This window comes from Dromiciops gliroides, chromosome 4, assembly GCF_019393635.1.
Source record: "Dromiciops gliroides isolate mDroGli1 chromosome 4, mDroGli1.pri, whole genome shotgun sequence".
NCBI lineage: Eukaryota > Metazoa > Chordata > Mammalia > Microbiotheria > Microbiotheriidae > Dromiciops > Dromiciops gliroides.
In genome coordinates this window covers 184,246,913-184,260,365 of record NC_057864.1, presented here as the reverse complement: position 1 = coordinate 184,260,365, position 13,453 = coordinate 184,246,913, and the positions used below count along the sequence as shown (strand labels likewise).

Sequence of the window (13,453 nt, the reverse complement as noted above, 5' to 3'; positions counted from 1 at the left end):
GAGAATAAATACCTTTTAACAGAAAGCTAAAAATCTTATATTAATAGTGGATTCCCTGAAAAACAGAACAGAAAAATCAGAACACAAGGATTCCATGAGGCAAGAAATATTAGAAAAGCAAAAGACTGAAACAAATAGAAAATATAAGAAATATGGCATAAAATAACTGTACTAGAAAATTAGCAAAGAATTTGAAAATAGGATTCAGTGAAAAGCACAACCAAGCAAAAAAAAATCTAGACATCATATTTCAAGAAATCATAAATGGAAGTAGCTCAGATCTATTAGAACCAGGGATGCCTTTTGTTAAGTCTTTTCAGTCACATATGACTCATGATCTCATTTAGGGTTTTCTTAAAGATACTGGAATGGTTTGTCATTTCCTTCTCCAATTCATTTTACAGATAAGGATTTGAGGCAAACAGGATTAAGTGACTTGCCCAGGGTCACACAGCTAGCCAGATTTGGGGCCAGATTTGAACTCAGGAAGATGAGTCTTCCTAACTTCAAAGCAGACTCTATTCACTGTACCACCTATTGCAGTAAATTGAAAGGGTCCAATAATCATCTCCTGAAAGGAACCCTAAACTGAAAACACCCAAGATGTCAGAGCCAAAATCCAGAGTTTTCAAAAGAAAAGGAAAAACAAACAATAAACACTACAATACCAAGAAACCACAAGATCATATAAGACAATGCTGAAATGAATATAAAGGAGACAAAATCTAAAAATAATATTCCAAAAGGCAAAAGATCTTATAATCAAGAATAACTTACCCTGCAAAACTAAGAATAATCCTAGAAGGGGAAAATGGCCACCTAGCATATCAATCAATAAACATTTATTAAGTGTCTACTAGGTGTTACAGCTAGAAATACAAAAGAGACAAAATAGTCCCTCCCCTCAAGGAGCTCATAATTTAATTAATGGGGGAGACAACATGCAAACAAATATATACAAATAAGCTCTATATAGGATATAAATAGGAAATAATAGAGAGAAGGTACTAGAAATGATAATGGTTGGAAAAGGTTTCCTGCATAAAATGGGACTTTAGCTGGTACTTAAAGGAAGCCAGGGACGTCAGTAAGCTAAATTAAGGAGGGAGAATATTCTAGGCATGGATGACAGCCAGAGAAAAGTGCCTGAAGCCAAAAGATGGAGTATATTGTTCATGGAACAGCCAAAAGGCCAGAGTCACTGCATCAAACAGTACATGGTGGGGAATAAGGTGTAAGAAGACCAGAAAGCTAGGAAAGGGCTGGGTTATAAAGGGCTTTGAATGTCAAACAGAACATTTTGTATTTGATCCCAAAGGTGCTAAGGAGCCACTGGAGTCTTTGAACTTCATTCTTAGAACTGGAAAAAAGAAGACTAAAATTATTCACAGAAATGCGATGTAGAACTTTATTAAAGTCAATATGGAAAAAGACAGGTTACAGGCAAAATAGAGGAGGTTTTAAGGGGGAGGACAGAATCTGGAAGTGAAGTCACAAACAAATCAAACTTCAACATCAACTGGTGGATCATAAGAGGGAGTGGATTAAAAAGAGAAATTAAGTACGGACTTAGTGAAGACAGGAGGAAGAGAGGTTTATAGACCATTTCAATAACAGATTAGTAAGTGTTGATCAGATTCCTTCTCTTTCCACATTCTTTTCTTTTGTGAAGGGGAGTGGGGGGGGGGGGATTGAGGGAGGAAGAAGGGTAACAGGATAGTATGAAGAAAAATGCTCAATCATAACTGAATGTGAATAATAGGATAAAAACCATTCATAAAATGAAAGTGGGTACAGAATGGATTACAAAACAGAACTCCCAATATGCTGCTTAAAATAAATATTCTTGAAACATTCAATGCTGAAATGAGAGTCTGGAACAAAATTTATTATACCGCAAGCAAATTTTAAAAAGCAGGGGTGGCAATCATAAAGCTCAGAGAAGGGAACAGTAGACATGGTTGGAAGAGATAAGCAGAGAAGCTACATTAAGCTTAAAGGCATCATAGATAATGAAAAAGCATAAATATTTAATATATATCATATATATTATAACAAATATTCTATATATAATATATGCATTGAATATCAAAGTACTTAAAGGAAAAGTTAAACCAAATTACAGAAAATGCAAAAATATAATAATTGGGGAACTTCAATGTGTCAATTTCAGAGAAAATCTCTGGAAATGAATGAATGAGAATAGAAAGCAATATACTTATTTCTCAACTTTGCATGGCATCATTAAAAAAATGTAAAGGCCACTGCAAAGACCACAAATTAGGGCATTAAAAAAACCATTAACAAACACAAAACCGCCAAAATATGAAATATATATAGACAAGGCTCAATTTTAAATGAGGCTAAATAATGTAATTTCTTAAAAATTTGTAGAACAAAGAACAAATGATAAAATAAATTCACCAAATGGCAACAATGAGATAATATGCCAAAAGTTTCATGATACAATAAAAACAATTATTTTTAAATATTTTCATCAACAAGAGATTAATTGACATGCAATTTTAACATTACAATTGAACATAAAAATAATTCTGAAAACCAAAGATATACAAAATTGAAGGCAAAAACTCACTGAATTGATAACAGACACTTGACATTTACTAGCTGTGTGACCTTGGGCAGGTCACTTAACCCTCACTGCCCAACCCAAAAAAAAAAAAAAATTGCCAATATAAACATTTTTAAGAGAGAATTCACAATAAATTTAAAAGAAATAAGAGGACCAAGTTAGAAACTTTTTTCCAATTATATACCAAAAATACTGATAAATGAAATGGATGAAATAAAAAATATATAAAATATCTAGATTAACTTCTTCAGTGAGACAAATGTTAGAAAAACAGAAAACAGAGAAAGAAAACTATAGAACAAAATCTCTAATGAAGTGATGCCAAAAATATCAACTAAATTATTAGCAAAAAGGCTACAAAACACATATTTAAAAAGTTAAATCCCATGACCATAATGGATTCATAGTAGGAATGTGAGACTGGTTCAGTATTAGGAAAACTGTAAGCATATTAATAAAAAACAATGGGGTTAATTGCCCTACAAAAATTTTTTTAATTAAAAAAAAACAATGGGGGTTACATGATTCTATAAATAGAAGTAAGGACAGCTAGGTGGCACAGTGAACAGAATGCCTGGACTAAAGTCAGGAAGACTCATCTTTCTGAGTTCAAATCCAGCCTCAGATGTTCATGTGTGACCCTGGGTAAGTCACTTAACCCTGTTTGCCTCAGTTTCCTCATCTGTAAAGTGAGCTGGAAAAGGAAATGGAAAACCACTCTAGTATCTTTGCCAAGAAAATCCCAAAATGGAGTCACAGATAAGCAGATAGGACTGCAAACAACTGAACAACAAACAAAATAAACAATTATGGAAAAGACTTCTGAGAAAAATGCAATGTCCTTTTATTGTTTCGTTTTGGTTTTTTGTTTTAAAAATTATTTTTCACGTTATTTTTTTTTATTTTTGAGTTCCAAATTCTTTCCCTCCCTACTGCCCCTCCATGATCCACTGAGAAGGCAAGCAATATATCAATTATACATGTCAAATCATGCAAAACAGATTTCCTTATTAACCCTATCGAGGAAAAAAAAAAAAAGAAAAGAAAGTGAGAAAACTATACTTCAATTTGCAGTCAGAGTTCTTTCTCTGGAGGTGGATAAGATTTTTCAACATTGAGTCCTTCGGAATTGTCTTGGATCACTGTATTGATCAAGATAGCTAAGTCTTTTACAGTTGATCATCATTAAATACTGCTGATGACCTGTAGAATGATTTCCTGGTTCTGCTAATATCCTTTTATGTTAAGAACACTAAAATGCACAAGAAATGGACTAATCCTTAATATAGAGAACAATAGCTAATAATTCATAAAAGCTAGCATTACCTGTAATTCCTTTCCAATAATTAGGGTTATAACAAGAATGTCCTTTGTCACCTCTATTGTTTCATAACAGAAAAGCTAGTTATAGCAATAAATATGCTAAAAATCTGAGGGAATAAGCATAGGTGGCGCAGTGGATAAAGCACCGGGCTTGGATTCAGGAGTACCTGAGTTCAAATCCGGCCTCAGACACTTGACTTACAAGCTGTGTGACCCTGGGCAAGTCACTTAACCCCCATTGCCCAGCAAAAAAAAAAAAAAAGAAAGAAAGAAAAGGAAGGGGAAGGAGGAAGGAAATAAGCACCTATTATGTTCCTGTAACTGTGCTAAGTGCTTTAGAAATATTATCTCAGCCACAAAAATATTTTTTACAGATGATAGTTAACATCATTGTCAACTAAAAATTAATTGAAGTAATAACTTCAACATAACAGCAAGATATAAAATAAATCCACTAAATCATTTTTATAGTTATCAACAAAATTCAGCAAATAATAATTCTCAAAATAATTTGAGAACATATGAAATACCTGGTCGTTCATCTACAAAATTTCACATAAGAATTATATGAATATAATTACAAAACACTCTACAGGAAACCTGGAAGGACTTGCATGAACTGATGATGAGTAAGATGAGCAGAACCAGGAGAACATGGTACACAGTATCAACAACATTGTGTGTTAATCAACTTGTGATAGACTTGATTCTTCTCAGCAATACAACGGTCCAAGATAGTTGCAAAGGACTCATGATGGAAAATGCTCTCCAAATCCAGAAAAAAAAAAAGAACTGTTGAATCTGGATGCCGATTGAACCATACTATTTCTATTGTTTTTGTTGTTGTTTTTCTTTTTTGAGGTTTTTCCTTTTTGCTCTGATTCTTCTTCCATTACATGACTAATGCAGAAATATGTTTAATGTGATTGTACATATATAATCTATATCAGATTATTTGCTGTCTTGGGGAAGAGGGAGGGAGGGAAGGGATAGAAAAAAATTTGAAACTAGAAATCTTATTTTTAAAATGTTGAAAATTATACCTAAATGTAACTGGAAAATAATAAAATATTTATATGGGAAAAATAATAAAAATAAAAAAATAAAAAAACACTCTACAGGCATACCTCAGAGATACTATGGGTTCAGTTCCAGACCATCACAATAAAGTAAATACCCCAGGTCACATGAATTGTTTGGTTTCCCACTGAATATAAAAGTTATGTTTACACTATCCTGTAGTTTATTAAATGGACAATAGCATTACGTCTAAAAAACAATTTTTCATTAAAAAATACTTTGGGGGCAGCTAGGTGGCACAGTGGATGGAGCACCAGCCCTGCCCTGGAGTAAGGAGTACCTGAGTTCAAATCTGGCCTAAGACACTTAACATTCACTAGCTGTGTGACCCTGGGCAAGTCACTTAACCCCAATTGCCTCACAAAACAAAAACAAACAAACAAAAATACTTTTAACTGTTAAGAAATGCTAACCATCACATGAACCTTCAGCGAGTCATAATTTTTTTGTTAGTGGAAGATCCTGCCTTGATGTTGATGGCTGCTGAATGATAAGGGTAGTGATTGCTGAAGGTTGGGGTGGCTGTTGCAATATCTTAAAAAATAAGACAACAATGCAGCTTGCCACATAGACTAACTCTTTCACTTGAACACTTAGAGGTCATGACAGGGTTATTAATTCCAAATTTCAGGGAACAGAGAGGCCAGTCAGCTGAGCAGTTAGAACACACACATTTATTAAATAAGTCCACCATCTTACAAGGCACAGTTTGTAATGCCCTGAAACAACTGTAATAGTATCAAAGATCATAATAATAGATATAATAATAATAATGAAAAAGTATGGAATAGTCAATCACCAAAATGTGACAGATATGTGAGCATATGCTGTTGGAAAAATGGCACTGATTTACTCAATGCATATTCACCTTCAATCTGTAAAACAAAAAAAATGCAGTTATCTGTGAAGTGGGATAAAGTGAAGCACAACAAAACGAGGCATGCCTGTAAAGACAAATTTAAACTAACGGGACAGATATTAATCATTCATGGTTGGGCCAGGCCAACATAATAAAAATGAAAGTGCAGCCTAAATAGCTATAGTATCAAAGGGTTAAGCTCTGTAGACCTGAGCATGTTACTTAACCTGTCTGTCTCAGTTTCCTGAACTATAAAACGGAGATTATAATAGCACCTACCTCACAGGATTGTGTCAAGGATCAAAGGAGTTATCTGTAAAGCACTTAGTGCAGTGTCTGGCACATAGTAGGTACTTAATACATACTTGTTTCCTTCCTTTCTTCCAGAACTAGAAAAAATAATAAAATTCATCTAGAGAGAGGTGCAGCTAGGTGGCGCAGTGGATAAAGCACCAGCCTGGATTCAGGAGGACCTGAGTTCAAATCCAGCCTCAGACACTTGACACTTACTAGCTCTGTGACCCTGGGCAAGTCACTTAACCCCAACTGCCTTACCAAAAAAAAAAAAAATTCATCTAGAGAAACAAAAAGTCAAGAATCCCATTATATAGTTTTAACAGAATGGAACAAGTGACTGACAACTACTGGAGGAAAAAACCTAATTTCCAAATGAACCAATTTCGGGGTCATCGAGGTGACACAGTGGATAGAGCACCAGCCCTGGATTCAGGAGGACCTGAGTTCAAATCCAATCTCAGACACTTGACACTGACTAACTGGTGACCCTGAGCAAGTCACTTAACCCTCATTGCCCCGCCCCCAAAAAAACAACAACAAATGAACCAATTTTTATGCAGAAATTACTTAAATCTTAGAATCACAAAATCTTAGAGCTTGAAGGAAACTTGTACATGATCAAGTCCTACCCCTTCATCTTACAGGGGAAGAAACTTGACTGAACTATCATTTCCAAGGTACATAGGAGTCAGCTGGGTGGTACAGTGGATGGAGCACCAGCCCTGGATTCAGTAGTACCTGAGTTTGGATCTGGCCTCAGACACTTGACACTTACTGGCTGTGTGACCCTGGGCAAGTCACTTAATCTCCAAAGTACATAGTAACTTGCAGAGACAGACTGGAACCCAGCTGTTCTGACTCCAAATCAATTCTCTTTCTACTACATTACAATGGATGGAAACCTGAAGCCGTAAAGTAAAATTCTGCATGCTTTTATAAACCATAAAAATCCAAGTGAAAAATTTTAGGGTGCATATTTTTAATATATCCAAATAAAGTACTTTTCTCCAAGGGTAAAACCTCATAATAAAAATACCAAGGCACCAAGTGACATAAAGTTAAGAAACCTATATAAAGATTTTTAAATGGGAATAGTAGTTTCTCTTTCCCATTAATCTCAATAAAATTCTTTGAGTACTAAGACAGTATTAAATACCAAGCATATTCTATACAACACGGCTGTAATCAGTCATTTTGTAATTATGTAAAAGGCATGATAACCAAGAATTGGAAATTAAGGGGATGCCCATCAATTAGGGAATAGCTGAACAAGTTGTGGTATATGAATGTAATGGAATACTGCTCTAAGAAATGATGAGCACACAGATTTCAGGAAAACCTGGAAAGACTTAAGTGGATTGATTTTGAGTGAAGTTAGAAGAACCAGGAGAACATTATACACACACAGTAACAGCAACACTGTGAGGTGACCAGCTGTGATAGACTCAGCTCTTCTCAGCAATACAATGATCCAAGAGAATTCCAAAGGACTCATGATGGAAAATGCTCTCCACATCCAGAAAAAGAACTGTGGGATCTGAATGCAGATTGAACTCTACTTTTTTGGTTTTTTTTTTTTCTTTTTTGAGGTTTTTCCCTTTTGTTCTGATTCTTCTTTCACAACCAGACTAATGTGGAAATATGTTTAACATGATTGTATATATATAACTTATATCAATTGGTTGTCTTGTGGAGGGGGGAGGGAAGGCAGGAAAGCGAAGGAGATAGATAAATTTGGAACTCAAAAATCTTACAAAAATGAATATTAAAAACTATTTGTGGGCAGCTAGGTGGCGCAGTGGATAGAGCACCGGCCCTGGATTCAGGAGTACCTGAGTTCAAATCCGGTCTCAGACACTTAAAACTTACTAGCTGTGTGACCCTGGGCAAGTCACTTAACCCCAATTGCCTCACTAAAAAGAAAACAAAAAACTATTTGTACATGTAACTGGAAAGAAATTAAATACTATTAAGATTGGAAAAAATGCATTATTAACCATAACTCCTAACAATTTAGGTAGAATATACCTGTAACTCGAGGGACAAGAATGGGTTGGTTCTCCTTAGACTGAAAATGAAACAAAATTTAATGGATAATAACCTTTGGAAAAGATGGTTTTTCCATGCATTTTAATTGCCTGGATATTAACTACCTTGTAACCACTTCATCACTTCAAGGGATCTGTGATCATGAGCTCCCTCCAGTTGTACAGATGACCATCCATCCACACCTTCTCATCTTGTGACATGTTTTCTTTGACTTCCCATAAATCTCTAACAAGAATTCACCCAATATGAGCACAGGCCTTCTAATCTCTTGACAATGTAAGGGTGCCAGTGAAGATTGGAGGGTTTTCATTGTTTATCCCTTTATCTCCCTATATCACCAACCCTTTCCAGTCATATATCTCTGATATCCTTTACTACATTTCTTCTGAACACTGGTAATCTACTGTAGCTTACCCATGCACCTCTATGTTCCCTATGAAACTGCCTGATAATGTTTCAAGCAAGAGCCATAGAGGACACATCCATGCCAGTGTCTGGCACAAGTTTACATTTTATATCTGTTTGATTAGCTTTAACTACTTTATCCATACCTTTACAGGTAATCAACCTCAATGAGATTGTTATGTTGGAGGTTAACAATATGAATTTTCTTATCTCTTGAGCATTTTGAAAGCAACTATGTATTTATTTTACAATACCCTACTTTTGGGCCGACATTATTATTATTTTTTTTTTTTAGTGAGGCAATTGGGGTTAAGTGACTTGCCCAGGGTCACACAGCTAGTAAGTGTCAAGTGTCTGAGGCTGGATTTGATCTCAGGTACTCCTGACTCCAGGGCCAGTGCTCTATCCACTGAGCCACCTAGCTGCCCCCCAGGCTGACATTATTACCATAACATTTAACAGGAATTTATACTTAATGCTAAACTTTACAAAAACTTCCAGCATTCTCACTTCTGAGCAAGAGATGAAAAGAATTCACTACCCAGTGCATACTATGTAAAGTCATCTTACCCCAAAGTACTTTACTAATTTTAAGAAGTCCTAAACACTCAAGTATTTTCTCATTAGACTTATAGACTTGCTTAAAATATAAATCTGTCCATGTTACATATCTCCTTATCTTATTAAATATAAAACTTCTGTACAGGGATGCACACAGATGGAAGACAGTTGTGCTTTACCATCTAAAGATACATTTTTAATGAAATTAGCAAAAAAATGTTACTTTAGGGGCAGCTAGGTGGCCAGTGGATAAAACACCAGCCATGGATTCAGGAGGACCTGACTTCAAATTTAGCCTCAGACACTTGACACTTACTAGCTGTGTGACCCTGGGCAAGTCACTTAACCCCAGTTGCCTCACCAAAAATTTACTTTATATAAGATTCAACAATTCACTAATAATTTTGCTAGTGAAAGTTTAAGAAAGGCAAATATTTTAAGACAAACTCATTTTAGATGAAAGGTCTCTAAAACATGTCCTGATTTCTAAATCTTTCTTTGCCCTCTGGTTCAGAAGATTTTAAATCACTTTCAGTTACATTATACAATAATTTTTCGAATTATTTTTCCTACCTCAAAGTCACTTCCAGGAAGTTTTATTTGCAAGCTACATGCCTACAAAAAGGAAAGGTGACTTTTTCAAGACATTTCCTTCTGAGAGTAATCTGGTTGTTCTTGTTTTTGCATAGATCACAGCTGTACCTGTTATGAATTAATATCTAAAATAAAATGCAAAAGAGCAATATAACTTAAAAGCATAGCTCCAAAGAAGTGCTTCCTAAAATAGAAGCATAATCAAGAAACAGAAAATGAGCCAGAAATTATATGTGTGTATATAAAAATAAAAAACACTATATTCATCTCTCTCTACATTTGGCCTTTTCAGGATTCTTATGAGCTTCAAAGTTTCTTTCTATTCAATAACATTTAATTACAGTCTAGAATTGTATACTAGTACTTAATAATCTGAAACCAAACCTACTTCTTTTATGTCTACATTTTATTTAGCAACACTAGCTTCTATAAAAATAAGTGCTTCTATAAAAATAAGTGCAAATCCAATAGGATCTTTCTTAACCTCTTTCTCTTTTATTCTTTCTGTAGTACTGTAACAATGTATTTTATTTCCCATTCAAACTGGCAAAACCACATAAAGTCAAATCAATAAACATTTAAGATCCTTTGGTTAGTCTAGAACTTCCTAACAATTCTTATTTCTCTAACTACCTCTTTCCAATGTCAACCTTCAACTAGAAATGATGAAAAACACCTGGCTACGTACACTGAGCTGTGTGTGATCCCAGGTCAACCTGAGTCTCTGCCCAAAAAGGCCATGTAACGTTTACTCTATGCTTCCTGTGAAAGTCTCTGCCTTATCATCCTTGTCCCCCCCTCCTATATTACTGTGCTACTGTAATTCACCTAAAGACAATTAAAATTACAGTGGTATCCTTCCTAATTCCACCATAATGTGTAATCTGTCTTCGCCTTTCCTCTTTCAGGCTTTAATTTTATATCATTCTATGAAGTATGTATAACCTCGGAACTAGGAGGGGGTGGGAGAAGAGGGAGACTGCTGGGGGTTGGGGGATGAGAATCATAGCTTCCAACCAATAATTGCACTGGGGTGGATTTTCTGAATGTCTCGGATCTCTCAACTCACTCCCCCCAATGTATCTTAAGGGGATCCTTCAAAACAATGACTAACAGTACTACATCCAAAACAACAGAAGAGGAAGTTTGAGAACAATACCCAAACCAAGCAACCAAAAATATAAACCAAAAAAAGGAAACAAAACCCAAAATCCAACTCGAGTAAGAAACCAGAACTTCTGGTGTTGTCTGGGTTCTTCCAGATTCCCACTCCGGCTTCCCTAGTTTAAGGCAGGACTGTCCAGCCCGAAGAAGTCTCCTCCCCTCCTTGACCACCCACCTCTCCACCCTGGATCTTTATCTGGAGTCCACTCTACGAAAGGGGATGGGAGAACAAGAAAAGGGGGGAGGGCGGCGGTAGCCCCATGACATGGCTAGAGAGTTGTAAAGAGTTTGGACGCGGGGAGGGTCAGGGGTCCGCTTCAGAAATGAGGGCGCCCCCAGGAACTGGCTGGATGGAGGGGGAAGGGCGCCTTCGAGGGCTCATTGTCTGCGGAGAAGGCCACGGCCCCGCCGGGCGGCGTCCATGGCCGGGCCGGCGGTGGAGGAGGGTGTGGGGCAGCTGGACTGCGGCGGGCCGGTAAGGAAACCTGGCAGCCGGATGGACGGACTCACGGATGGCTCGGCGGGGCCTGGCTAGGGTGGGGTAGGACAAGGGAAATCCCCCTCCCTTCTTCCTCTCTCTCGCCACCCTCCCCCCCAGCCCCGGGCTCACACCTCAAACCTGCTCTTGGTCACCCCGTTCATGTCCCTCCTCATGGGGCCGGCGGGCGCGGCCGCGACCGGGCGCTGCGGCGTGCAGACGGAGAGCCTGGCCGGGGCCCGCGGGGAGGGCCGGGACGGCCCGGTGCTGGGAGGGCAAGGGAATCGGGCACCAGCCTTGGGAAAGGAGGCCGCGGCAGCGACGGCGGCAGCGGCCGCGACTCCGGCGGGCCTCCACCACCACCCGCACCGGGAGCCACAGCGGCTTATCGCTGGCTCTCTTCTCCTCTTCTCTTTTCTTCTCTCTCTCTCTCTCTCTTTCTCTCTCTCTCTCTCTTCTCTCCCCAGCCTCAACTTCAACCCAAAACAAAAACACTCCCCACCTGCCAGCAACGCCGCTGTTCATTGGGCAGCGCCGCCGGGGCCCCAGCAAGGGTGGGGGAGGGGAGGAACGAAGGGGGAGGGGGAGAGGGAGGAGAGGCGCGAGCACGAGCGCGAGCGCGAGGCAGCGGCGGCGGCGCGAGACCACCCCCTCCTCCCGGGGCGAGCCCCCACTCCTGCCCATCCTTAATCCTTCCGGGCGGGGCAAGCCCCTTGTGTGTCGGAGAAACGAGAGAAAAGTAGAGTGTACGTGTAAGTGTAGATGTATGTATATTTGTGTTGTGCATATGTCTCGGTTTGGGGGGCGGTGTTCATAAGTGCTTGCGCTTGTGCGCGTGCACGTAGGGAGGAGGAGGAGGAGGAGGAGGAGGAGGAGGAAGGCTCCCGCGATAGGGGAAGATAGCACCCCCACCCCCACCCCAACACCCCCCCCCCTACACCGCCAGAATCGGCCACGGGCCACCCCCTCAAGGATCACTCCAGGGAGGTGTGTGTGCTGTCCTCCCGTACCGGACACCTTTCTTCCCGGGCCCCCAACCTCCTCTCCCCCCGACGCCCCTCTGCCACTCACCGTAGACTTGAGCCCGAAATGCAGCAGGCGGTCCCGGCTTGGAGCCATTTTCTTCCTCTCTCTTTCCGGACCTTCCTCGCTTAGGGCCGTGTTGGTGTTCGTGCTGCCGCCGCCTCCCCCGCCCCCGTGGATTGCTTTAAGGGGAGCGGCGGGGAGGCCCTGGAGGCTGCTGTGGTGGGTGTGTGTCATCGTGCATGGCCTGGCTGGGGAGGGGGCGCATGGCACCAAGGGGCTTAGATGGCCCCCACCTCGTCGGGGTGGGGGGGAGGGTAAGGAGAAAGGAGAGAGTCTCAGACTTGGGGAGTCAGGGGGTGCGGTGCGCCAGCATGGCTAGCGTATCTCGGACCAGGGATGGGAATGGGGAAGGGGCGCGTGGGGGGTGGGGGTGGGGGAGGCGAGACGGGGAGGAGCGGGGCTGTTCCGCGTTGGCCACGCCCCTTAAGCCTTCGTTCCGCTTCCCTCGCCCAATCGCCTACTAGGTTTGGCCTTCCTCCAATCAAGACGCAGATTGGTGGAACCCTGCTCGTGACGACATTTTAGCGGGAGAAACAAGCGTGGATGGGCCAGGAGATAGAATTTTTGACCACTAGAGGATCTAAGGGAATCCCCTGCCTTTTCGTTTGAAAGGTTCTATGAAAGTAAAAGTTTTCATTGCAATAATTGTGCCTATTTGTGAGGTCCTGGCCGTAAGAAGATATTTCACCTAATTAGGAAACCATCTGAATATTCCGAAGTTATTTCTGTGGCAGTTTAAAAGTTACAAAGTGCCTACCTCACAACCCCTTTGTAGGGTAGGTAGTACAAGTAATAAAAAATACAACTGCTACCTGTTTCCCATCTCCTCTCCAATACATCTTCCACAATTGCCAACATAATCTTCACAAATTATAAAAATTACTTTACTTTATGCTTACGTTCCATCCAAGTTGGCCTATTCGCTGATACCCGAATGTAGTATTCTCCCACTACTATATTATGC

The 13,453-nt window shown here is 39.8% G+C and overlaps 1 protein-coding gene across 3 annotated transcripts in view; it reads right to left on the bottom strand.

Moving 5' to 3' along the window:
* FBXL20 (F-box and leucine rich repeat protein 20) overlaps positions 1 to 12,828 on the bottom strand; it is a 127,541-nt gene extending 114,713 nt beyond the window's left edge. Inside the window, exon 1 of one of the 3 annotated variants that reach the window (XM_044001031.1) lies at positions 12,475 to 12,828. In XM_044001031.1, the coding sequence (XP_043856966.1) occupies positions 12,475 to 12,663 (189 nt within the window). In that variant the 5' untranslated portion in view covers positions 12,664 to 12,828. The other 2 variants (XM_044001034.1, XM_044001032.1) reach the window with 2 other exon arrangements.
* Between the last annotated feature and the right edge of the window lie 625 nt (positions 12,829 to 13,453).